This window comes from Acartia tonsa, chromosome 4 (genome assembly GCF_053477335.1).
Source record: "Acartia tonsa isolate MP-2025a chromosome 4, ASM5347733v1, whole genome shotgun sequence".
In the NCBI taxonomy this organism is placed as follows: Eukaryota; Metazoa; Arthropoda; class Copepoda; order Calanoida; family Acartiidae; genus Acartia; species Acartia tonsa.
Window position 1 is genome coordinate 10,764,272 of NC_137263.1, and position 27,656 is coordinate 10,791,927.

Sequence of the window (27,656 nt, forward strand, 5' to 3'; positions counted from 1 at the left end):
AAAGCAACCACTATTGACGAACAAGACTTGGGTCCTTCATACTTCAATTCTTCAGGTGTTGCTTTTTGGAAAACTCCTCTGGTGATGGTGTCATTGTATACCTGCACATACATATCATAGGTACCTTCCTTGACCATTCTGGCACGATCCTTTTCAGCAATTTTACGGGCCAAGCTCTCATTGTAGGGCAAGGTGTGAGGATCTTCAATGTAAGCATATTGACCTGTCCACTTGTTGGATTGCAAGTCTAGTGTTAAACCTGCCTCAATTATTCTCTGCCTCTCACGCTGGTCCCAGGTAGTGCCGTCGGCCATAGCCTTGCACTCTTGGCATGCAGTACATCCTGGACAAAGTGCCTGCGGCTGTACTCCAAATGACTCTGAAGTCAAAAAATCAGGCAAGGTGCCTCCACTAACACTGACAGCTTTATATGACGATTTTTGGTCACCAGCTCCACCGTCAGCACTTGTACAGATAAAACCACTACCAAAAATGGTTCGCCACAACATAGACTGGCCCACTTTCTGGTAGGTTGACGGAAACACGTCAGGATGTGTATTTCCAATGATGATATCCAAGCCTCCACTAACATATGTAAATCTTTCTGTTGGCATCTTAAAGATTTCGGCGGCTGTTTCAGGGTGAACCGAGCGCATCTTGTTGGCCCCGCCGAGGGTAGGCATAACAGCTGCCTCAAACTCCCTCAAATTACCATCCCTGTCCTTCAGATAAAACACAACATTGCGGCAGGATGTTTCACTGCCATCAGCCACAGAAATGGTTGTATATCTGCCGGTAGATTTCAGCTTCAACTTGTTGGATAACTTCTCAGACACAAGTGGTAGATTTGCACCAGAGTCAAACATGACGGTGGCGTGGCAGGCGCCGCCGCCAGGTGCTACAACAGGAACTAACTGAAGCAAGAAGGTACAGGGGCTAGGTGCAGAACTTGACTTGTAGACTGTATTCACACCAGCACTAGCCTCATGGAGCAACCGGCTATGATATCTGTCGCAATTATTGGTGCCACAGACACCAAGCTTATCCGATTTAGTACACTTGTCAGCAGCATGGCCATCACACAGACAGAGTTCACACAACTTCTTCTGCTGGACAACTTTTTTACGGTCAACAACATCCATCTTCTTAAACGTGAGACAACGGAAAATCGGATGTTTCTCCTTGCAGCTTTCAACAGGACATGTACTGTTCCACTTGGAAGTTTTGTCCTTTCCAGCCCGTCCATTTTTATTGTCACTGCGGCCAGATACTTGCGCGGCGGCAGCTCTATCACGATTCCTCTTGCCGGCGCTAGTGTCATAGGACATATCACCAGCCAACATTGCTCCCCTTGTCCTCTCCAGAAGTTCTACAATCTTCTTGATGTCTGGTAGGTTCATGCTGCCTAACTCCATCATAATTTTCTCTCTCAGGGCATCTGGACATTTGTCTTTGAAAATATGAATCAGAGTTAGGTGGTGGTAATCCTTAGCTTCGGAACCAACGATGGCTTCTACCTCCTGCATGGTGCTCTTGAAGGTAGCAATTGCACTGACTACGTCCTCAGGTTTATCCACAGGTTTCATCTTGTTCAACTTAGTCAAAATTTTCATAAACCGGCGGGTGTTTGACAAAAACATCTGATCCAAAAACAACCATTGTTCATTATGATCTCTAATCTCTGACACTTGCTTGCGCAGCTCCGGATTGGTTATCACCTTTTCCATACACAACATCAGACTTAGCCTCTGGTCAGTAAATCCGTAACCAGCGCACAGATATTTAAAGACCTGTTTAAAGTTGGAGTAATCCATGTCAGTACCACCAAATGACGGCAACAGGCTGTTGTCCCAGCGCCCATACTGCGGGTTGGGACTCCGAATATCCACGGCGGACATACTCCTGGAGAGTATGGCAGGTGTCCCACTCTCATCCAAGTTAGATGAACACCGTTCCATCTCTCTAAGCCTTCGGTACATATCACGTACTTCTTAGCCCAACTCCATGGAAATCTTGAGCACTCCCATGTCCATCCTCACTTTCTCAATGACGTCGAGGTTCTTGGCAACGGTGCTCAATCTCGCGTCGTCTGAATCATTGTCAAGCCAGTGCAGAATTTTCGTACACTGCTCCAACGATGCATGAACTTTATCTGCAACATTTTTCTGTTCACTAGCTTCATCCAAATCACGCTTAAACTCGCGCATCTCACTAGTCTCCACGGCAGATTTTAGACTTTTTATTAGGTCAGATTGGTCCTTGACCTCAATAAAAATGTCACGAATTGAATTTAAATTCACATTTTCACATGAACTAAAACTTTGGCAGGCTTTTAGATTTTCATAAAACACTTTTAACTGTTCATCAAACACTTCTAGCCTTTCACTGCCAATAGCGATAGCTCGCTTTTTAGTTAGTGGCATATTGATTCACTAGGTACTTATTTCACAGAAAAATTGTCACAGTTTTTTGCATCAATAATCACTGGATGCTATTGATCTCTTGAAGAATGCTAACGCCTATTCTTCAGATACTTTGAAATTGTCTTAACCATGACACTTTGGTTAAGTGTGACTTCCGAATTTGCGGGAAGTTCTAGAGATCTTAATCTTACGGACAAATCCCCCAACACCAGGAACCATCAAGTTTCAACAGCAGGTTTGAGTATAGATTTATTGACACAAACTATTTCAAAGTCCTGAAATTACAAAATCAATTAATACAAATTCCAGTTTTTATAACCACGTAATATTATTTGCTTTTTAAAAATCTTTTTTTTTTCTACGGTTAAGAATCTTTGGGTACTTTGGCTTTAAAGGAAAATTATTTGGTTTGACAGATCATTGTTAAATGCAAAAATAAAGGCACATAAAAATTACTAAAACATAATAATTGAATCATAATAAAGTTTCATGTGTAGCTGGCTAAAGCCTTTAAACTTAATAAATCCGTCCTATACGCCATTCAATTTAAATAAAACGAAGAAATTCTACCTGAAGTTCTTATGGTTAAAGCACCTGGTATACTAGGGTTGTTCACGCACTATGAGACCAATGATAGGCCCGACTTTATTCTCCGAAATCTTCATCCACTCACATATCATTCAAAAGTAAAGAACGTGGAGACATCAAAACATAAACAACATTCCATGCCGCGTCTCTTTTGGAAAGGAAAGTCAAACAAAGACGACATTTGCACTGAATTGGAATTGTGAATAAGGAAATTAATTTTGATCTTTATAAACACAAAGCTTCCTCGAAAAGAGGTTAAGACAATCATTCTTTGACAAAAGATTAAATTAAACTCCATGTCTAGATGTTTCTGTATCAAATCGTTGTGGAAATGTACAGTTTATTAAGATATAAGTTATACAATCTTTATGCCCTGTTTTTTAATAGATAAAAATAAAATCCTTAAAAGCGAATCACTGACCAGATAGGACAAACGGTCATTAACACTTTTAGAGTGTAAGAACTGTATAAGCAGAGTAGAAATGTATGAGTCTAAATAAAATTCTAGATAAATTTGTACTTTATTATCCTAGGAATCAGTATTTAAAAAATCAAATGAATTACACGAAGAATTGTCAAAAAAGTTAAAAATCAACATGTTTTAATAGAAGTACGGACATTCTGGTAACGATTATAGAGTCGCTATGCTTTCTAAATCGTAATACAAAACTTTTCATATCCAGCAAAAATATTTAATATTTCAAAGTAAAATTTACATCATTTCAAACAATATTAAGGATCCCAAAGTTTTTATAGAGCACATCCTTTTTATTGTAAAAATACACAGATCCTATAATGCAATATAGATGCAACCATTTAAATGTATGGAAACAATTTTGTTCAATAAATCAAAATATGAAAATAAATCCATAAAATATTTACAAAATTGTATACCTCTTTGAACTATACTTATGTTTAAATTCCTCTTTCCTCCGTTCTTCCAAGTGCTTACCCTCGCGGAGAATTGAATTGAAACAAAATTTATTGCCCATGTATTTATTTTAACTAGAGTTTAAATTCACCTGTGCAACTTTTATAAAATTTACCTTTCTTTTCCCAACTTTTTAGAAAAGTTTCAAGGATTTTGCTTATTAAAAAGCTTAAATTGTTTTTTTTAAATGTAAAACTATTCGTAATGTGAACAGTAATATCTGAATGTTCTTTTTCAATGCATATGAATTTCTAAATTTTAGCAGATAGCTTTTTAATCTTGCATAACGAAATATGCAAGAAATTATTGTATCTTTAAGAATTTTTTGGATAAGCTTTTTAAGTTCCTAGCAAAAAAACCTTTTATTTATTTGAATTCCGGGGCAAGAATATCTGTTATCTGTTGGCCATATGTTTTAAGTTATCGATATGGCTTTAAACTAATATTTGGTTCAGCTGCATTTTTGATGCACACGTATCAACTTTCAACTTTTTTACTTTTCTTTTTTGTTAAAAATTCCAAAACTTTAGCCAAAGAGATCTATTTTTCTTGTGGTTTTTCAAGTTTTGTTAAGAGGAAAGTTTTGAATTGTAAGGTTATGTTAAGCATGTATTTATAGAACAAAGGATAAGTTAAAGAAAATTAAATGAGAGTTTTGTAAAATTTTATATTGTTTTTTTTATGTTAAATTCCGCCTTAATTTTAAATAAAACCTATTACATTTCGTTTGACAGCTGGCAATTTCCAATTGTCATAATTTTGTAGTCTATGACCGCCAAAGACGTTAAAAACATTAATTTTATAGAAAGTCGCCAAATTGCCACCAAAATTTTGGACAATCCTATTTCTCTGCTGCGAAACAACCAGCAGCAATTGTAATTATGAAACTTAGCAGCTGTGTACTAAAAATTAACGGCAACTCATATTATTCCTTTACTTGCATGCCTTGTTGTTATTTTATCAACAACTAGTTGCTACACCCCAAGCCTCTAGGATAAGGCGGAATAGGAAAATAAAATAGCCTAAAACTACTTCAAGACATTTATAAAGCTTCCTTGAAAATAACAACCAATTGGGACAATTATTTTGACAAAATTTATAAAATTTAGACATGTAAAACATGTCTCATCAATAAAAAAATAAATCAACCATAATTTGATTGATAATTATAAATCAGCTGATATCCTTATCTTTTTCATATGATATTTTGTTGTAGGAATGTGATATGAACAAATATAGAAGTTGACGTGTCCTTATTTACTTTCAAGGTAATCTTTTATTCCTACGGCAAATATTGTGTTGCAGTATTCTTCTTTTTAAAAGTGAGCATCAAAATAGACCCCCCCACCCCAACACACACACAAACCTCAAAGCTCATTAAAATCTATCTTTTAGAAGTTAGGTGGGCCATTTCTCGAGAAAAAAAATTGCATCTGAACAAGAACGACTTAGAATAGATAAAATGTAATCTAAGTGAGCTTTGTTTTGGAAATAATTACTTGAAATAATTGAGAAGGTTTAACTTTGATAAGAGATTAAGAAAACGAATTTTAATATATAGGGATAAAAGTTGCATAAAAACGAACTCTTATATGTTAAAAATTTGAGGAAATTACTAAATCTCTATGGGCTACTTTTATTATAAACTGATTGGTTTGTTCAATCTAGTGGTGTCAAAACTTACCTATTAACTATTTATTTTAATCTGTTAAAATTAACAAAATATATTTGCTTAATATAGTTTCTTTAAAAAAAGAGCCATAAAAAGGATGCATACACTGCACTGATTAAATTGGTTTATTAAATGTTATTTTATGGTCAAACTGATCAAAATTATTCATAATATATCTACCATAATACATATATTTAATTTACGATTTATATTCCGTTGTTTTGGACATATTTATTACATTGAAAATGTAACTTACATCTCCGTAGACTATACCAATGTAAGACATGCAATAAAAGAGTAAAATTTTGGATTTTACAAAAAAATATTATGCTTCACCTCAGATATAAATGTATTAATTGATAATTTTAAAGTTATTTAAATTATAGTTATCAAAAAAAAGAACATTTATCTTTTTACAATAATAGCTTTAAAAATCATAGTAAATTTTAAATTTAATGAATGCATTGCAAAAATTTGACAAAGAGTTTATTTAATAAGAAAACTGCAGAGCTGTGCGCTATCAGTGGATTCAAACTTTAATTCAAAACTTGAAACTTGATCAGGAAAATGTTGGGGAGAGAGGTGGAGGGGAATGTTTTCTGGATGGAGGGACTACAGACTTAAAAGGAAGGGGGCTGGGGGTGCAGCTAAATTCCAATATCGATATTACTCCAATATTGTAATGGGAAATGTTTACATCCAACAAATTACAGTCGTTGGATTATCTTGGCCTTAAAACTTGTATGTGTGTGTGAAACTTGAAAGAGAGAGGGAATGTCTGTTCATGAATGTATGTTTTCATGTGACTGTTTATAAGTCCTATTGTATAAAGTACTTTATAATCTGTAGCTCATGATTTTGATAGCTACCTTATCCGATTGAGTTAAGATAAGATAAGATAAGATTTATTTCCTCTAAGGTGCATATAATTAGGGCGAGTTACTAATAAAAGTTTACAATTTTTAACTATAGGTTTCTTCCTGAAAAAGATTGCATGTTAATTAAGATACTAGGTGTCTTCCTGAAAGAGATTGCAGGTAAGATAATAAATAAATTATTACATTGTACAGTGAATAAATAATCAGTTAAATTGTAATTTATTAGCAATTTTAAGATCCTGTAGTACATTTACTATTTATGTACCTAGCTCAGGGTTGTAGTGAACTTCTCCTTCCCCGTTCACCTACATTTTACATTTTACTATACAATTATTATTATATAACTGAACACTGAGCAAGCTGTGAAGCGAGTGGATGGCTTAACCCCGGCCGGGGTTGTTGAACCGCAGTTCTTCGCGGCGCTTACCAAATCGTTTCATAGCTTTTAGAAAATAGTTGTAACAATTTGTTTTAGTTACATATTGACATATATAAAACATATATAAGACTACTATACTACGGTATGCTGAATATACCATCTGACAATCGTTCCACTAGAATCCGTACGGGGTTTCCAAAAATAAGACCAATACAATTATGTTATCGGTGCCATGGAAGTTGGCCATGTTTTTTTTTCCCGTTATAAACCGCGACTCCCACCGCCCTAACGTTCCCGGATTAAAAGATTATAAGAACTGAGTAATTTAAAATCCTGTGGGATTTCAATCCCACACTTCTTTGATACCTGTAATTTATTTCCTAACCCGTCACTATATTCCTACATCCCTGATGGCGTTTATTAAATAAGAATAAATTTACATATTTGAGTTTTTGTTGAGTAAAAAACTAGAGGGCTTGATGGATTTTAGCCACATTTAAACATTTAACATTGAACATTGCAATAACAAGGAATACATATGCGTGGTAGGCGCGCATATGTACCTAGTACGTTAAGTAAAACTTAAATAAAAACCAAAATAAAACTAAACAAGATATAAAAATTTGAAGATTTTATGAGTATTTTAGAGAAAAACTGATTTTATTTGAATTTTTGTCAGGCGTTTCAGGTGGCGATGTACTTAGGTATCCTAAGTTGATCGTGTATTCAATATCGGCTAAGCTAGTTGTAGAGTGACTTTGCAGCTTTGAAATTAAAATCTTGTTAAGTTTGATATTAAGAAATTGTTTTTGCTGGATTCAATTTAAGAAGGCTAAAAATCATTTTTAGAAACACATCAGTTTACTAGCATTGTTCTTCAAGTGAAGGTTCTTTTTGTAAAGATTTATAAGACGTTAAGACGTTAAGACGCTAAGACGTTAAGACTTAAGGAGAAAAGTTTTGACTGAGGTGAGGATTTGGCGACAAGGACTGGACTAGAGATAAAGAAGAATTAAAGAAAGAGATGGCAGGTTTGGTGTCCGAGTGGCTGCGCACCAGAGTTCTGACCGCGGCGGCCGGTCCCTGGAATAACTTATCTGAGCGTTTAACAAACGCTTCCTTGTTGGCAGAGTTCTACCTCTGGGAGGTTTCAATTGAGGACGCTGTATACCTCGAAATGATTGGGATTTATGACGAGATAAATGAGCTGCGCTCATTTATCTTTGTCAGACAACCCCGTAGCTTGACAGGCTGCCTGTCCGGGTTGCGCTCTTTGCGGCGCACACAAGCCGCCGTTCCTATCATCGAGGAACGGCTCATGGCGTGCGCGGAAAGATGCGCTCAGACTCTTAGTGGGCGGCGTCGGTCACCTTACCTGCCAGAGATTGTTGACGCTAATGAGGATTAAATGACTGAGTGATCTGATTTGGGGAGGAACTGACCGACGGTATGGCTGATTGTGAATAGAGATAGAGAGTTCTCAATTTTATAGAAACTTCACAAAGGTCCTGGCATGGTTTTTGGCTATTTTATTTATTTTAGTTTAATTTATGTCTCAGGATATTTTTAGGCAATTTTTCCACCCTTCCTGAACCCGTCAAATACATAGCCCCTAGATGCTGGGAGTGCAGCCGCTAGTTTAGCACAAAATAACACGATAACAATTTAATTTTTGACAGAGATCATTAGAATTTAAAAACAAATCTAATCTTAGCTTGAATTAAATTAAAATTCTACATAACAATTTATCGCGTAGAAAATCTTCACTTTTAATAAAATGCACTCTTAGTGAAGTACCCTAAAAATGTTTTGTTAAAACAAATTAATCAAATTTTAACATTTCTGTGATGAAACTAAGTTTTTGGACTTGGAATACTTTAACAAACAATCTCTGAACAGAATTTTAAAAGAATTTAAAGAGAATGTCAAATATTGTACATAATAGAATTAAATTAGTTTTAATTTCATTTAAAAATCTGAATATGAGTTGAATACTTAAATTTCAAGATTTTTCATGTACTTTAACATATATTTGTTGAAAATTTTGACAATTTTTTTCTGTTCAGTTAATATATTCTTTTTTATAAAGATGTCTGATACTCAACAGCTATTATTTTTGGGAATACCCCCCTCCCCCTCTTACTTGGACGTGGCTAACCATCCCCCTCCCAACTCCCCCAGCTTTTTCTCTAAAATAAGGTTTGACATGGATAGAACTATTACAACAGTAAAGGAAATACACAAACATATACAACAGACAAACATACACTCTCATAAGTCTTATATGAATAGTAATATCTAATATTTAATAAGTAAATAGCCTGAATGAAGATGATGGATTAATACATCTCTTGACCTATCTTAATAATAATTAATCTTTATTAGTCATGGAATTTTCTTATTAGCAATAAAGTAACATCAAATCTAAGTTATTTTCATCATCAATAATATCAAAATACAAGGACAAACAAGTCCACATGAGTTGTGCAGCAAAAACAAGCAACATTACCTTTCTAGGAATATTTTATTTAAAGGATTTACAAAAAAAATAGCATAATATGAAATTTTAATTAAATTCTTTAGCAGAAATACGACAAAAAAACTCGCAAAATTTTTTAATGTCTACCAGAAGGGGTAACTTAACCTATGTAAAATCAAACAAAAACCTTTCAAGAATCTTGCCTGCCAAAGCTTCCATAAGAAGCATAGCGATGATTCGTTCTACAATTTATTATAGAATGGAAAAGAAATTTATTTGTTTTTATGTATAAAAATTGCTACTATCTTATAACTTTGTGAAAATTTTGCCTAAATAAACAAGAATAACAACAACCCTAACAGCAAGGCTTGATATGGCAGAGAAGGTTTTAAAGCAAGGGATCTAAAGAGTAAAAATATTTGGACACTCAACTTACTGTACCAATCTATCAAAAAAGTCTCCAAAGTTGTTAGGCCAACAAATAGGAAAACGTTATTATAAAAACTTTGGGGACGAGTGTAATAAACAGTTCAATGTCCCCTCCCTCCCTGGTAAACTACCGTTTTAAATAGGCAGAGTTGCCATGCTTAGGATATAGTGTATAATCATACAATTAGATTACCAATTTTACATGTTTCATTTATAACAATATACATGAAATTAATAGATTTAAGATTTTAGTATGATTATTTGGATTTTACATTGGCATGTCATATATAGCAATTTTATAAAAAAAAAAAGTTGAAATCGACAGGAAGATTCTATCATTTATGAATTTCCGTTACGCCGCACGGGCGAACACATTCTGAATATAGAAAAGCTTTGCTTTTAAAAACCGCATCAGTTGCCTTCAAAATGTGAAATATTGTTTGTTTTTATTTGCATTCAGAGGCCCTGGGCAAAATATTCTAAAGTTGAGAAGCCTCAGCTTAGCTTCATAATAATTAACTTTGTGAGTAGTGCAGCTACTCTTTATTGCAGTATCATAGCTTACAATAGTTCATTAATGATTTAGAGGACCTAAATTAATTAGAAAAAGGAATAAAATCATATAAAAAAAAAATTCTTATCCTTTGATATAACTATACAACACTATCATATTAATCATTACATCCAACGAATTAAAGAGAGAATTATCTTGTTTCATATAATTATGTTTTTCATCGCTTCTTATAACACGATCGTACTTGTGCTTAGATAAAGGAAAAAAGAAAGGGCAGAACATTTTTCAAATTAAAATTAATTATTTTTGCTTTTAACCTCTGTTAGGTTATAAATTAATAATAATATTTTTTATAAACCATTCTTTTTATATTAGATTATCGTGATATTGTATCAGATTTCTCTAAACTTTGTTCTACAATTAAGTTATGCTGTCAAAAAAGATTTAAAAATAAATCAAGATTTTTATTGTTGTCTTATTGTTGAGAACTAAAGAGCAAGTAATAAAACTTTTTTTTCTTTCTTAGGATAAATCGAGCAAAACTTTTTTACAGAAAGAAATGAGAGAAAGATAAATGATTTTCTAAGTTTGGAGTCAAATTATTTATTTAACCTTTTTTATTATTTTTTCAGTTGTAGGGTAAAAGTATATTGATGAAAAAATAGAGAAAACTGTTGTTAGATAAATATAAATATTTCATGCTGATAATGTCTGTCTTAAAAAGAAATTCCTCATTAACTTATAAAAAGTATATTTTTAACTAAAAATTCAGGTTTTGATCATTATAATCACTGTTTCATTCTAGAGATAATTAAAATTCAAGTTAGTTATCAATCTAAAGAGGACTGTATAGAGCAATGTACTATGTAAACAAGAAAGATTTACTAATTTTACTCTATTAAGAGCAGCTACTCTTTTGGTAATTCAAAGGTGGTGAGACTTTAAAGGGAGGTCAAACATAAATGTCTAGGATATCTAGATTATTTCTGCTTTGAAGTGAATGTTTTAGTGTATATCATCACTTCCACAAAATTGTAATTATCAAATAATCATTACAACTGAAAGTTATTTCTTTAGCATAAAAATTAGATATTTGCTTTAGGTTAATCAATAAAATACCATCAAAATTCATGTCTTATTTTAAAAAAGTAAAACATTTTGTGGAATTTAACAATGTGGAGAAGTGAAAGTACCCCAATGACTGACCTCAATTTTCAACACAGAAATATGAAAACAACAAAATATGACAGCTAACAAAAAAAAAATACAAAGAAAGGCATAAAGATGGATTTATAAAAAAAAACGAGAACAATGATTTCCATTAGAAGTGAAGCAAGAACAAAAATATTTAAAAACCAACAGAAATAGAAAAATATTGTAAAGTAAATCACTAACCATTAAAATACGTCAGATACAAATGTCAAAAATTTCAATGTAATTTGCAGTCAATAATTGTATGTAAATAATATTAAGTTCTTATGAGTTTACATACAAACCCTAGTTAAAAAGAAACTTCGCTACAAACATTTATAAAAGGGGAATAAAAAAAAACATTTAAGATTATTTTATTAATTTGTTCCTAGAATTTATTTTTATGGGTTTAATCATGTCTTTTGATTCTTTGGTATTATGATTTTTATGGTTAAGAACTTGTTTGATTTTAAAGATGTAAAATAAAATATTACAAAAAAGGTTATGTAAAAAGTTTTAAAAACTAAAGCTTCTTATTTGGAAAATGAAAGCACAAAAGTTGAGAATCCAAATACAATAGTTCATATTCTTGGTCTAATCTTTATAAAATATCAATTTAGTTAAGTTACAGCTTTTGAATTAGAATTGATAATCATGGTTATTATTTTAAAGTAGTGATCTTTAGAAGGTTTGTTCCTACGAGATGTATTTTCTACAAAGAATCTTGTGTAGTCTAGCTAATTATCCCCGCACAGTTTTTTATTATCCACACAAATTATTTCTTATTAATAAAATTCCTTAATACATACGCACTATCTTATTTTTGCAGACTCATAACAATAGAAATTAAATGTATCTAATGCTTATGTATTGTCAGATTATTTTAATAAAGATAAGATGATTCTTCAAACTATAACTTGATTAGTATTAAAGTCTATTTTGATCAAGAAACATATCTTCTAAATAACATAAATTATAAATTAATCGGCAACACCCCTAGAAGGCTCAAATAGCACTTTCAAAAAAGGGAAAGAGGTGGTTTGCCCACTTTGCTTAAAAAGTATAAATATTGTTATTTGTTTAGGGAGAGAGATTGATTTTTTTCAGCTGAATATACAAATGAAATTTTTAGCCAGGGCTCGACAGCCGCGACTTAACACGTTTGGATGGTTTAAAACTTTTTGTTGTAAAAAGGGATTGTCAAATTTGGGTCAGTTTAAGACTTACAGCTTCCAGGTTTATTTTTCTAAGGCTTACAGGCTATTGACACGCTTCAGCCGAGCCCTGACTTTAAGAAGCTTCCCTGTAAAAACATATTGTTCAAACGTTGAGCAATATCTTCCTGGAAAGACAAACAGATAAACAACAATCTGTCAAGTAAAGTACAATCACTGAGGGGAATGAAAGAAGCTTGTTAGATACGGCAGACCAAATAGATACTTTTTATGAGAAGCGTACGGACACGACATCTGAATTATAGAGTATCAGCGCTACTAAAAATGAAGATCTTATTTAAAGAATATCAAAAATATTTTTGAACACCGGACAAACAATCAAATCTAATTAATGTCAAGTTTGATGGATTTTTTTCTGTATGAATATAAGAATCCAGAGATCTTTTGGGATGGGTCTCAATAGACTAAATTTATTGTACCCATCCCTCAATCATGATAACAATTACGCCTTATTTTGATATAATTTATTGGTGATAAAGTTTGGACACAATAAATTTTGTGCAACCTAATCAAGTTTCAATATATCTCGCAAAAGTTTAAAGCTAACAGATTGCAGAACGATTTCATATTTTGAGGAATCTATCATTTACAGTCTATTGTCCATTCCTTCCCTGCAAAGAATATCTTTTTCTACAATCTAATTGTCTAGAAGGTTAATCATTCTTAGATGTGTATTATTTTTTTACAGAATATTGTAGGAATATACTGTTTACATAGTGTACAAGTCATAAGTTTAGACTGTTATTTTAACAACAATATTCATTATGATTTAAGAATTATGCAATAAAAATTTGATGGAAGCTTCATAATTTGTCTTAATATATTTTAAGACAATTTTTGGGAATAGTCCCTTACGTAACATCGCTCCATAAGGGGCGATTCGTCGTATTTTTAAAATGGCTTTTATAGGTTATTTTAGGTTAGGTTAGGTTATATTGGGTTAGGTGATTGCCCCACAGGGTTAGGTAATTGGTCCCGCAGGGTAAGAGCCCCCCTCAGGGGCTAGAAGTAGGAGAAAAGCTACGATGAAAAATACGTAGAATCGCCTCATAAGGTGCGATGTTACAAAAGGGACTATACCCCAATTTTTTTAGGGAGCATTAAGATATGACTACGGTTGGTAAGACTATGTTTAGAGTAAATAAAATACTAAAAAAAATAGATTTAGATTTAAGTTTTATATGTTCAACATATAAACTTGTAGAGAGGTATATAATGATAATTGTTGACATTCCTATAATAACAATTTGGTATGAAGAAGCCTGTATAAGCATAATTTTTGAATATTTGGCACGTGTAGTAAATACAGAGAACCAGAGTGCAGACTAAACAAACTTTATGCAATAGTCAAGTATTTAACTTCACCCATAGTTTCTAGGGGCTTGGTAGTTGTGGTATATTCAATCATTAAAATTGATTATTTTAAATTTACAAAGATCTGAGGTGAATTCTTAAAAAAAATTTCCCCCTACTAAAATCAGTTTGCCCCAATAAAATTTTATTGAGGCAAAATTATCCCCTCTAAATTTTTAGTTTGCCTCTCTGATTTTAGTGGGGCAAAAGTTTTTTAAGAATTCACCTCTGGATTGGAAAGATTCATCTTATGCTTTTCAGCGACCTTTTTCTAAAGACTGCATTGCTGACAGACAAATTAATGTTGTATTACTAAATTCTCTATATAAATGTATAAGTCTAAACAAAATTGTAAGTATAGGATACTGATTCAAGACATATTATATTTGTCTTGATTATAGAGATGCTTCGCTTATCTTCATTTTACCTTATAGAAAAGCTCCGCTTTTATAGGCCCCATCACACATCTAAAACCAGCATACCATTACCTTTTTTTCAAAAGTTTATTTGTGATCAATATGCGATGTAAGGGGAAACCGACTATTATTTGGTATTTGAAAAAAATGTTTATTAATGTTATTTCTAGATAATGGATGCCGAAAACAGAGTTGTGCTCAACTGTGGAGGCATCAGACATGAAGTGTATAAGGTAAACATTCCACAATTTATTACGGCCATTCACGCTTTTCCTCAACAGTTTAGCGGATTTAAAACCAACACGCATCAAGCGGTCAATGGATCCTATAAATATACACATTTGCTGAATCAAAACTGGTTTTACCTAAATTGTATCTGCTCCTTCTTCGTGTCTATAGTATTTCAAAGATTTTTAATAAAAATATATGATTATTTGACTTTAAAATAACCTTTAATCAAAAATCATCTTATAGTTTAAAGCTTGTAAATATAATTTTGTCATATTTGTTGAGGCTTTAAAACAATATTTTTATAGACAATTCAACACTGCATATTTAAGATGTATAACAGTGGTTATTTTATGCATTATTAGTAATATAAAAAGTCATATAAAAAGCACTAATCCTAATTGATTAGATACTTAGCCGTTTATTACACAAAAGTCTATCTTTTCTGTTCTAAACCATTTTAAATTTTATATGGATAAAATTTTGATATAATGAAACAGTAAGTAGGTTAATATATGACACGAAAACTTCATTTAAAAGCATTACTTTAAAAGATATACTTGAATACTCTGATATGTTTTGTATGTAAACAGTATGTATTTTATCTTTAGCTTAAGATTTCGATAGCTGATTTAGTTCTACACTCTAGGAAAGCTTCACGTACATAGGATCCAGGATGGGTTCAGGCTATTTGATTTTTAGATTTAAGTCTCTGGATGATTTTATGCCTTACCCCTTAGAAAATAGACCAACTAGATGCTAGGGGCACAATCGCTATTTTTATATAGAGATATATATAGTACCTATATTTTAATTTAACATCAAATTAATGTCTGGTGTATTAAAGATTATTTAGCAATTGAAAACAATTTTTATTTAATTTTGTATCTTATTTAAGACATGGCAAAACCTTTTTCAAATGTGATCATAATCTACATAGGTCAAAGATTTTGGTCGTTGTGGATTTATAATTATAATTTAAAAAACAAGACTTTTTCTGATGCTTGATTTTAATAGTAAAGCTTTTCTTTATTAAGGGTTGGTCTGTCTGTCCATAACGGATAGCTCTTATCATTAATTTAGGCCTTTTATAATTGTCCTATTGATTTCATACTTGGCATGGTTATTCCTTTAGTAGTAAGGTACGATTTAGAAAGCATAGCAATTCTACAAAAATTTTTAAACCTTTTTGTAATAGATACTACAACAAGGTACAACGTTATAAACGAGGCACATCTATAATAAAGTCCTAAAAATGTAGGAATGTCCTTAAACAGTATGTTGTATTTTGCAACAAATTTACTTAATAGTAAAACTATTTAATGTATAATGAACTAATTAGACTATACTTATTAATAACTTTCCTTTGATATAATCAATTAAATGCCTAATTTCTTCAACAATCTATTGTTTATGTGCTTGATAACTTATACTATTGTGTCTTTCATACAAAATTCGAGTGTCAAATTGCTTATTGTTTCTATATAAACAAGGATGAAAACATCCATAAAACCAAGCTATGAAACCGTAGGACAAACGAACATTATTAATTGTAAAGTTTCAGAACTGAATAATCAGAATATAAAACTGTTTAAATACAAGTTAATGTTTAAGGACATAATTACATTTTTAGGACTTGATAAAGAGATGCATCGCTTATAACATTGTACTTTGTTGTCCTAGGAATCAGTATCCCAAAATTCAGTTCAATCGGATAATTTTATCACATAAAAATATGTTGTTTTAAAATTTTTAAAAACCAACAGTTTAAATTGGGTGTTCGGAAATTCTGGTAACGATTTTAGAGTAGCTACACTTTTACAGGAATAACCTTGCAAAGTTTAAAATCGATAGGAAAATTCTAAATTAACAGAAAAGCTAACCATTCCACTAAAAAAGCTAACATTTCCACCTTCAAATCTAACTTTTACTGACGGACAGACGGACGTACGGACGGACCGACCCTAATTATAGAAAAGCTTCGCTTTTAATAACAGTAAATATGTTGTAAATCAATTCTGTCAGTATTTGTAAAAGCGAAACTTTTCTATAATTAGGGTCGGTCCGTCCGTACGTCCTTCACAAACGGATAGCTTTTTTCGTTAATTTATGCGTGTTAGAGATGTCATATCGATTTCAAACTTTGCATGATGATTCCTTTAGTAATTAGGTACGATTTAGAAAGCATAGCAACTCTATAATCATTACAAGAATGTCCATACATCAATTTTAAACATATTGATTTTTTTTACTTTTTTAACAACAAATTTTTATGTAATCTTATCATCCGATTGATCTGATTTTTGGTATGCTGATTCCTGGGACAACAAAGTATAATGTTATAAGCGAAGCAATTTTGCTTCGACTCTTATACATTTATATTCTGATTATTTAGTTCTGACACTATATAAGTGTTAATGTCCGTTTGTCCTACCGTTTCAGTGCTTCGCTTTTATGGATGTTGTCATAATTGTTTAGTTAAATAATATGTTGATTTTTCATTACTGTTTTTACTTTCTAAGTTTAAGATTTCAAGGTAATTTGAAGAAAAAAAGCATTAATTAAAACCAGAAGGTACCGCCGTCGACAATTTAATGAGTTATAATAAATCTACAAAAAAAAGTTTTTAAAACAACTACTGCTTTCATGTGTTAGAGGTAATATACATTTTACATCAAAGGCTATTTTAAAGTCAAATTTTCACACATTTTTAGTCAAATTCTTAAAAATTCTATAATCCGGAAGAAGGAGCAGATACAATTTAGCTAAAACCAGTTTTGATTTTGCAAATATGTCTATTTATAGGATCCATTGACCGCTTGTTGCGTGTTGGTCTTAAATCCGCTAAACTGTTGAGGAAAAGTGTGCATTATATCGTTTCAGCAATTCGCTGAAAATTTGATTATTTTGTGTCCGGGTAAATCCGGTTAAACAAAGATGAATTTTAGGAGAAGTAAATTTAAAGAGAAGAAAAAAAAGTGGACTTAATTGGAATCGACCCGTAGTAATGAACAAATAGTTGAAGTATATGAGCTTTTACTATTGTTATGCGGTGATGATACATTGTTGGTTCACGGGGAAGGATTGTAATACTAATAGAAGGGTTGTACTATACAACAAGCAAAAAGCTTAATTATAGAGGGTTAGTTTTTTCTTTCCAAAAAAGAAACATAAAGATTAAAATTGATTTATTATTTTTAAAAATTATTGATATGGAGTCCTTTTGCAATACTTCTTCTTAACTCTAGAGGGTTATCCAAACTTTTTCCCCCCAAAAGTAAACAGAGAACAAATGTTTCATGTTAAATTTAATTTATGATTTTCAAAAATTCTTGAAATGGAGTCCCTTTAAAAAAACATCATCTAGTTATGCTTGAAAAGAACAAATTTATACTTGCTTTTCATAACACATAAAAAATGATTTCCCCACAAATGTGTATATTAAAGAAAACGCCAGAAAAATGTTTACAGAAAATGTGACAGAATTATCCCTTTTAAAAGCAAAACTTTCAGGTGCACAGCTTAGATTAGATTTTTATCTCACTTTAAATTTTAAATTTCCAAACTCATTGTTTTGACTTGGTGAGGATTAAATTAAATCCCAAGCCCCCAAAGTTTTGTCTAGATAACAAAATATTTGGGAACAGTCCCTTTCGTGGCAACGCCCCTTAAGTGGCGATTCGTTGTATTTTGAAAATGGCTTTAGATAGGTTATTTTAACAACAATATTTTTTATGATTTAGGAATTTTTTATGCAATAAAAATTTGACGGAAAGATTCATACTTTGTCTTGATATATATTTTTAAACAATTTTTTTAGACATTAAGAGATGGCTAGGGTTGGTAAGACTATGTTTAGAGTAATAGAAATAATAGTTATTTATCTTTCGCATCATAGACAGGTTAGGTTAGGTGATTGCAACGCAGGGTTAGGCAATCGGCAACGCAAGGTTTGAGCCCCCCACTGGGGCTAAAAATAGGAAAAAATCTACTGTGAAAATATGAAGAGTCGAGTATTTTTAGATTTTAGTATAATGAACTGCTCATTAAATTGGTTTTTTATTCTTTCACTTAAAATTCAGCACTAGTTACATTTATTTTTTTATTGTAAAAGAATTATTAAATTTTCAGTAAACATATGACACGTAATTTTTAAAAGCAAAGCTTTTCTATAATTAGGGTCGGTCCGTCTGTACCTTCGTCCGTAACGGTTAGCTCTTTTCGGTAATTTAGGCATGTTAGAAATGTCTTATGGATTTCAAACTTTGCATGGTGATTCCTGTAGTAGTTAGGTACAATTTAGAAAGCGTAGCAACTCTATAATCGTTACCAGAATGCCAGTACGTCTATTTTAAACATTGTCTTGCATGTAAGCAGTTTTTCAACAAATATTTTGTTACGAATTTTTATACTTTTATATTTGGATTATTCAGTTCTGACAAGTGTTAATAATCCAACCGTTTCAGAGCTTCGCTTTTAAGGATGTTGTCATCCTTGTTTAATTACATTATATAAAGAAAGTTAAAGATTAAATAATTAATCTTGATTAATTTTTAAAACCTTTCTTCTTGCACAGTATATTTCTCAACCTTTCCTTATTGTTGATGTAAACCTAATTAAAACAACATCCCCACTTCAACCCATGTCATAAAGAAAACACAAGGATAATTATGTTCTTAGATAACGCATATTGCTTCTAATATTGGTAGTAAATAGTATTACTAGAAAAAACAAACAATTTAACTGTGTGGGGGCAAGCAGTCATCACGCCTATAATAAAAAAGGGTTCCATGTTAAACGAAGGAGTCCCAAACGTAAGAGTGGACAAACGCAGGAGTGTTAAAATATTAATTTAAGTAAGTATTCCTATACAGGTTAGGTTAGGTTATGATATTAATATACGAATGAGCCCCCCGCAGGGGTTAGGCATTTAAAAAACCTAAAATATGGCTTAAAATAGGTTAGGTTGGTCTAAGTGTCCACTCCTTGGTTTGTCCACTCCGACGTTTGGGACTCCTGCGTTTGTTCTAGGACCTAAAAAGGTAGTAAATAAAGTGAAATAGAAAAACCTAATGCGATGCAAAATGGAGCTATTAAGTTCTTTTTTGTATTTTCCTTTAAAAATTATTTTTTTTTTTCATTCATTTATTGATTTTAATTTGCTAGGCGACATTAAAGAAAATTCCTGCAACTCGACTTTCAAGATTGACAGAGGCTCTGGCCAACTATGATCCACTGCTTAATGAATATTTCTTTGACAGGTAAGATTAATATTAATAATTTATTTTCACACGGATACGCAGGGATAATATGACCACAATGTTGCCTATATAGAACAGATCAAATTGGTTTCTATTCGTCTGAAGCTTAAGATCTTGGTACTTTTGGAATGTAATATATAAATCTTGTTTTAAAAATTTCAAAATCTTTTTATGAAATTAATTTTCTTTTTCTCTTTCAAGTCTAATATATATTTCATGTTTTATGTGAAAAATTGATTATTGGATTAGAAAATATTTAATTTTTGGCGAGGTGTGGAACTAATTGTTTTCCAATAGATAGCACAATTAGTTGTAAAGTAAACGGATAAGGAAAAGTAAGATGTAAAGATAAAATAAGGGCTCGGCAGCCATGCGTCTTAAATGTCTTGAATTATTTCGACCTGCAGAATAAAAGATAAAAAGCATCTATGTTTTTTTTTTATAAAATGTCAGAAATTTTTAAAAGGTTTTAACGAGGTGAAGAGAAGGGAGGGGGGGGGATTTTAATTGTATATCATCACTTCTATCAACTCTTTATGTTTTTATTAATAAACAAATATAGATAGGTAATATTTTATCAAGTAAATACGTAAAAATGATAAAGATATTTCCAGTATGGCCTCTAAACCGATTAATATCTGGTGGATTAGAACTAGTTTTCAGATAATCTTATAATTGTACATTTTTAAATATTTTATTACGATGCGATAAAAAAAACTATAAAATAATATGATCGAATAAAAACAATTAATTATTTTGTTTAGACACCCTGGCGTATTTGCTCAGATCCTGAACTACTACCGTACAGGAAAGCTTCACTATCCTACGGATGTCTGTGGTCCTCTATTCGAGGAGGAGTTGGAGTACTGGGGCCTTGACACCAACCAGGAAACATATGCTTTTAAATTTATGCGTGCTGGAGGGTGGGGGAGTAGGGACTATCCACCCCACCGATCAATCAAAAGATATTATTACCATCCCTTTAAGCAGTGGCGTGCGTTAGGGGGATGTAGGATCTTCCCCTTTTTTCATCCCCTAATAGTTTCACGCCCCCATGGAGAATAACAGTGTACGCCACTGCTTCAATGTTATTTATTTTTAATGCCCCTTGCAAATGAAAAAAGTTGGCAACGATTGTTGTTAGAATTGTTAAATCCCTCAAGAAAATAGAAATATCCTAACTATAGAGTAGCTGCGCCACTAATTGACTAACTATTAATATAATGGTTTATATTTTTTATGAAAGCATAATAATGTAAAAAGTAAAAGTGACAATTTTCTCGTACTTAATTATGCTCTAATGTAGTGTAATTTACAAAATATGTATACTCAAAGTTTGCATTTTTACCTAAAGTCTAGAACATTAAAAAACCAGGTGTCTTAAGGGAAAAGACAATGACCGATATATTAATGTACATCCTTGATGATGATTCACAAAACTTATCTTCCAACCAACCAATTAAAATTCAATGAAAGTTCCCTTGTGAAGCCAACGAATTACAAAACGTAATTACAAAACTTTAGGACTGTTGTAATAAATGTCCCCTCTCTCAAAAAGCTATTATATTGAGTAATTAGTGACAGTTTAACTTCAGTAAAACGTTTGATAGGTCCTTAGTTTTATTACAATTGACTACAAGAATTTTAAATAGTTGACCAACCAGCCACAGAAGAATGGATTTATTATTACTTGAATCTTACACCAGATAAGCATATACAATAACAAAGTAAAAAACTAAAATAAAGATCCCCCCATCCTCTCTCTTCTGTATGAATGAACTAAACAACAAATGACATAGGAAATAGCAACCTTAATTGACGACAATTTTTTCCTGTCATAATATCCATCCTTTCATAGAAGCCAAATAATCTTTTAGGGGTAAGATTGAATATTGCCTATTCTTTTTTATACCCATCGTTTCGTCCCTAAAAATCTAAATATTTAAAGCAATGTTTGTAATTGTAGGTTGAACCTTGTTGTTGGATGACCTACACTCAGGTATTGTTATTTAAGCACTAATTTCTGTACTGTTGGATGACCTACACTCAGGTATTTTTATACTAAGCACTAATATTATGTATTGTTGGATGACCTACACTCAGGTATAGTTATACTAAGCACTAATATTATGTATTGTTAGATGACCTACACTCAGGTATTGTTATACTAAGCACTAATATTATATATTGTTGGATGACCTACACTCAGGTATTGTTATTTAAGCACTAATTTTTGTACTGTTGGATGATCTAAACTCAGGTATTGTTATACTAAGCACTAATATTATGTATTGTTAGATGACCTACACTCAGGTATTTTTATACTAAGCACTAATAATATGTATTGTGGGATGACCTACACTCAGGTATTGTTTTACAAGCACTAATTTTATGCACATAAATGTAATTTGTCTTTAAAAGATATTTCACAAGGATTTTTTATAGCCCTTTGATGTACTATATCTCGGAATTTTGAACTGACCAAATGTGTGTTTAAAAAACCTAATCCACTAATTGGTAAGAATAAATATTCATGTAATAGCTCTATAGATGATCCTCTCCTCAAAATCACTGGTTGACTTGTTACAACAGTTACCAGTCTAAAAAATTTTTTTCATCTCCAAAAGACCAATTCAATTCTTTAATAGTAATTTTCTGTCAATATATTTAGTTCAATGGTATATTAGCGTGTTGCAGGGGACTGTAAACACCACCTGAAAATCCAAAATTGATAAGGATACCATTCGCATTTATCACTCCCTCGTGGCTCACATCCCCCTGTCAAATGTCTGTGTACGCAACTGGTTCAACATTTACCTCTTTGATACTTAGATCTATGACACTTCAATTAAAATTCAAGTCTCAGTTTGGCATAAATATTCGGGTAATAAATATGCACAACCTGAACTTGAGAGGATTACTCAGAAAAGGTTTTACATTCAGACCATTATCATTTATACTTCTTAGACAGTAGCGCAGTAACTCTTCACTTGTAATAGTATTTAGTATCACAACATTAATTCAATACTTTAGACGTCATATACAAACACATTTAAGTTCAGTACGTTCTAGTCGTTGGAAAAAAGGTGGACAAGCAACTTTAAGATTTACCTTTAGTTTTTATCTTGGAAGATTTTTTTCCTAAGGATTTTGTAGATTTTTTTTTGATTATTATATACTTATAAAATATGACGGAAGACCTTCTGTCTTATCTAATATATAATTACATATAAAAGAAGAAAACTTTTATAAGTTATACGACTTCTGATTTTGTAATGTGTACTCGCGTATACCTGTATATATTACAACTACCTACTATCCGTCTGTTTAACAGCCTTACCAATGTGATAGAATTGCTACTCCGCCAAAAATAATATATCTATCACTAATGACCCCCCCAGAGCTCAAATTATACATTTTTGCATTTTATTTCAGTAATTATTAACAATGGAATAAAACAATTTATCAAACAATAATAAAACTAAAAGAAATATAAAACTTTTTCCACGGCGCAATTCATTTGCAAACATCAATTAATAAAGTATTTGTCAATACAACGTTTAAAGATTAATTATACAGAATTAATTAATAATAGTATAAAGTCTTTATTTAGCTTTTTACAAACAGAAGGCTTTTGTCATAATGTTATTTTTATATGGTAGATATAGTAAGCTTTACTGTGCTGAAGTTAATATCAGACAAACTAAATATTCTGGCACGTCAACCATGGCCACTTTAAAAAAAAATTCTCCATGTAGGGAAAAATTGAGTTGTTAGATAGATTCTCATTGGTCATATGAATCTTTGACACAACCCAATCTTTCCCGATTTTGTATAATTTTTACGGAACACGATTCCAGTGACGTCATATTTTTCTTTCCCGAAAAAGGGAAGAGGGGGAAGAAAATCTCTTCAAAAGAGATGGGAATAACCCCCTTTTCTCTCATCTCTTTTTTCTTCCCCCCTTCCCTTTTTCGGGAAAGAAAAATATGACGTCACTGGAATCGTGTTCCGTAAAAATTATACAAGATCGGGAAAGATTGGGTTGTGTCGAATCTTTACACAAAATTATATCAGTCTATCTTTTATAAAATTCATTTCCTCTGGGGCAACCAGCGAACGGACTGGCGAACGGAGAGACGGTCGGACAGATCAACAGACCATGTGAGTTAATGGAACAAAAGACGGAAAGACAAAAGTACGGATAAACATTTAGCATTATAAAGTAGCTTCGCTACTAAAAAATAATGTTAACGTATTGCTCATGTTTTTCGTATGAAAAAGTTATTTTTTTGTTATTTGGCCCGAGTTTAGTTTTGATATATTCCAAGAAAAATCTACAATTATTCTTATTAAAGACAAAACAGATATAGACCAATAGATCTAAAACAGAGAAATTATAAACTATGGAATATTTTTTACATAATCATTTAGATTTTCAACGAAAGAAAACGTCGGACAAACGTCGGAGTGGACACTTAACCTAACCCAACCGATTTTAAACCATCTTATAGGTTTTTTAAATGCCTATTTTTTCATGTGTAATTATGTTTTACTTTAGGTAGGTTAGGTTACGATTTGTTTGGTACATGGGTTATTCCGAAAGGTTAGGGCAACGCATGTACAGGCCCTGCAGGATTAGGGCCTCCTCGAGGAGTTAGGCAAAACGAATTTACTCAAGAGATACGAAGAGAGGGTATGTGATTGCAAGGCTCTTTGTAGGAAATCACCAAAAAAATTAGAAGATAGATATGATTGGTTTAATGTGTCTTGTGTATGTTAACTCTATAATTCTGAAAACAGACCAAAATGGAAACAAAATTTGTTTCTTTTCCAGGAGATTTACCAGAACAGACATTTAATTCCTCAACATTTTACACTTCCAACAGTCAGATATGTACAAACATAAATTCTAAATGTTTAAATTAAAGTTATACAAAATAAATGTATCATATACAAATGGTTTTATGGTTTTCAAAGGTTTTTTTTATCAAACTGCAGAAAATACCATTTTATAAAGGATGAAGTTCCAGTTTTTTTTTTACTGTTTTCTTTAGTGAGACAAAGAAGGTTAAATCGTAATTTAACATTAGTACTGGTTGATTCTTTAACAGAAATATTTTTACCCATTGAAAGAAATAATTTATCAGCAGATTCCTAAATATGCTTACACCTTTTTTGTCTTTTTTTTTATTATTATCTATTCCATAATTATAACAATGATATGATTTAATATTTAGATATAAGTGAAACTATAAAATACTGGGGGGGGGGGGGGTGGTTTGAAATTATTCCTCTTACTCCCTAATCTATAAGAAAAAACTCTCAAACCAATAAATGGTCTATCTAAAAATTTAAATGACATTCTTAGATTATTAGGTTTGAAAATTCTTTCATTGCATAATTCTTGGAAAGTTTAACTTGGTAGAAATATTAAAAATCTTCTAGAATCTAATTCTACATTGAAATTATGTAAATTATGAATATATATAATATAGTTATATACAGGGTGCGTCACCTAAACTGTCACATAGTATAAACTTTATTATAATATAGTTATATACAGGGTGCGGCACCTAAACTGTCACATAGTATAAACTTTATGATAAAATAAAAGGCAGGGATCGTCAGCAGCGCGTCAAACATTGCTAGGCCGGAGGGAAATCAGTCTTTTACAATTATTACAAGTTGTATTTGTCGGTGGGCGCGAGGGTGCTCAGATGAAGAATTGGACTTAAAATAAGCAATTTTCATTTGAGTAAAGATTTTTATAATGTGTTTTATCACTTTACCGGTTGCTTATAGTTCTTACTCAAATTAAATTACTTATTCATGCTTTAGGTAGAACACAGTAATAGTGTCTGACTGATTATGACGTAACAAAAAAAAATTAGCCAATGAGAGGCCGTTATTGACCAATGGTAAAATTTATAGTGGCCTCTCATTGGCTAATTTTTTTTGTTACGTCATAATCAGTCAGACACTATTACTGTGTTCTTTAGGTGCCCCTACAACATTGTGACTGACAAATATTTTCGTTGTTCAAAAATGGGACAATTTATGTAACAGGCCCTGTATATTATAACATATATTCTTTTAGTTTTTTTTCTCCCCCTTTTCTTTTTTTTTCTTCTCTATGTTGGAATCAAATTATAGGCCATAAAAATTCATGAGATATGTAGATAGAGTGTAGTAGACCCATGCATGATATTAAGTCATATATATTCAATGAATTTAATACGAGTGAATAATAATAAAATATCTTAGTTTGATATTTTATTCATATTACTTCATTGCAGAGGAAAAATAAACATATGTTGGAGATGTTTTTTATACTTATTTTTTCAAACATGAAAGGTCAATGCTCGGATCTTTTTATAATGCCTATAACAAAAGACGTCATATTGACCTACCATTGGTGAATTGAAATGTATACTGGCCTGCCATTTGTAATTTAGTCTGTTACTTCAGAAAAGTAAAGATAAAAAAAACTAAGATAGCTTGAGTTGCTGTGCTATTTTTAATCTTGAACAAAAATATGAGAAGCTTTTTGTTTTGGGTGAATTTAACCAATGCCACTTTCTGCTTTAAAAAGTATAAGGAAAGTATCACTTCATTCAGACAACTAAGCTTACAATTATCATAAATATTCCTTTTTAAAATTTTACAGATCAAAACAATTTAGAGATCTTTCAAGCCACACTTTTATTCCTACAACATTTTAAGTAAAATTATCATATTTTAAAAAAAAATATAGAATTAAGTGTTAGATAATTGTAACTTAGGTTAAGCGTTGAACCTTGTGATGGTACTTAATTGACATGTGCATTCAGGTTAAAGGGATATTCCAACATTTAAAAAAAACTTTTTACCACATTAACTTCTTGATATTACAATTTACAATTTTTTCCAAAAAATTTAGGCCAAAACTTTTCCTATGACTAAAAAAAATAAAAACACGCCTAAAACCATCCGGGGACCCATATGTCAAGTGTACCAAAAATTAACTCAATTGGTTCAGTGGTAAGCTAAAAACTGAACATGCAAACAAACTGAAATATTTTACTTGATTTAATAGGATTGGAGTGTCCTTTTGAAATTAGTGCATCTAACCATCCCAACTTTATCTCTCATGCCCAAACTTTTACCTTTAAAATGGTGTTACGGAACTTTACAGATAATTTCTTAGGAAATTGAATTTTCAAATGTTAAAGTTGTACTAGATGTTACACATTCACAGCATGCATACCATATACAGATGGTTCATATTATATTATATTGTTGTGTGATTCATGTACCTATGTCCTTGACGTCTGTGGAACTTTTTGGAGAAGAGTAGGGGACAAACCATCCACATTAATCAAAGAAATTTCCATAAAAAAGAGCAAACCGATTAGACAAGCCATTTTATATTCTTAGCTTGAGTCAAAAAGAATATTTTTTTATTTGGGTTTATTTAGGTTGGTCAAAATGACCTGCCAATGCAAAACTATTGGGGAGGGGGGGGGGGGTTGAATCTACTACCTGTTTGTCATCGATGTAGAGGAATGTCAACACCCCATCACAACAATTTATTGCACGTCCCCCTGTGTGTATTTATTGTACATATTTGTGCTGCAAAATTAGATTTAAGTAAACATATTTGAAATATATTGTGGATATATAATATGTTTGTAAAT

At 31.7% G+C, this 27,656-nt stretch overlaps 1 protein-coding gene across 3 annotated transcripts in view; it reads left to right on the forward strand.

Moving 5' to 3' along the window:
* Shaw (potassium voltage-gated channel shaker cognate w) overlaps positions 1-27,656 on the forward strand; it is a 112,052-nt gene that overhangs the window by 34,885 nt on the left and 49,511 nt on the right. For all 3 annotated transcript variants that reach the window (XM_080156298.1, XM_080156296.1, XM_080156299.1), the window contains exons 4-8: positions 5,159-5,210; positions 14,659-14,721; positions 19,883-19,977; positions 20,742-20,863; positions 21,942-21,976. In XM_080156298.1, coding sequence (XP_080012424.1) covers positions 14,662-14,721; positions 19,883-19,977; positions 20,742-20,863; positions 21,942-21,976 — 312 coding nt within the window. In that variant the 5' untranslated portion in view covers positions 5,159-5,210; positions 14,659-14,661. The remainder of the gene's footprint in view (positions 1-5,158; positions 5,211-14,658; positions 14,722-19,882; positions 19,978-20,741; positions 20,864-21,941; positions 21,977-27,656) is intronic.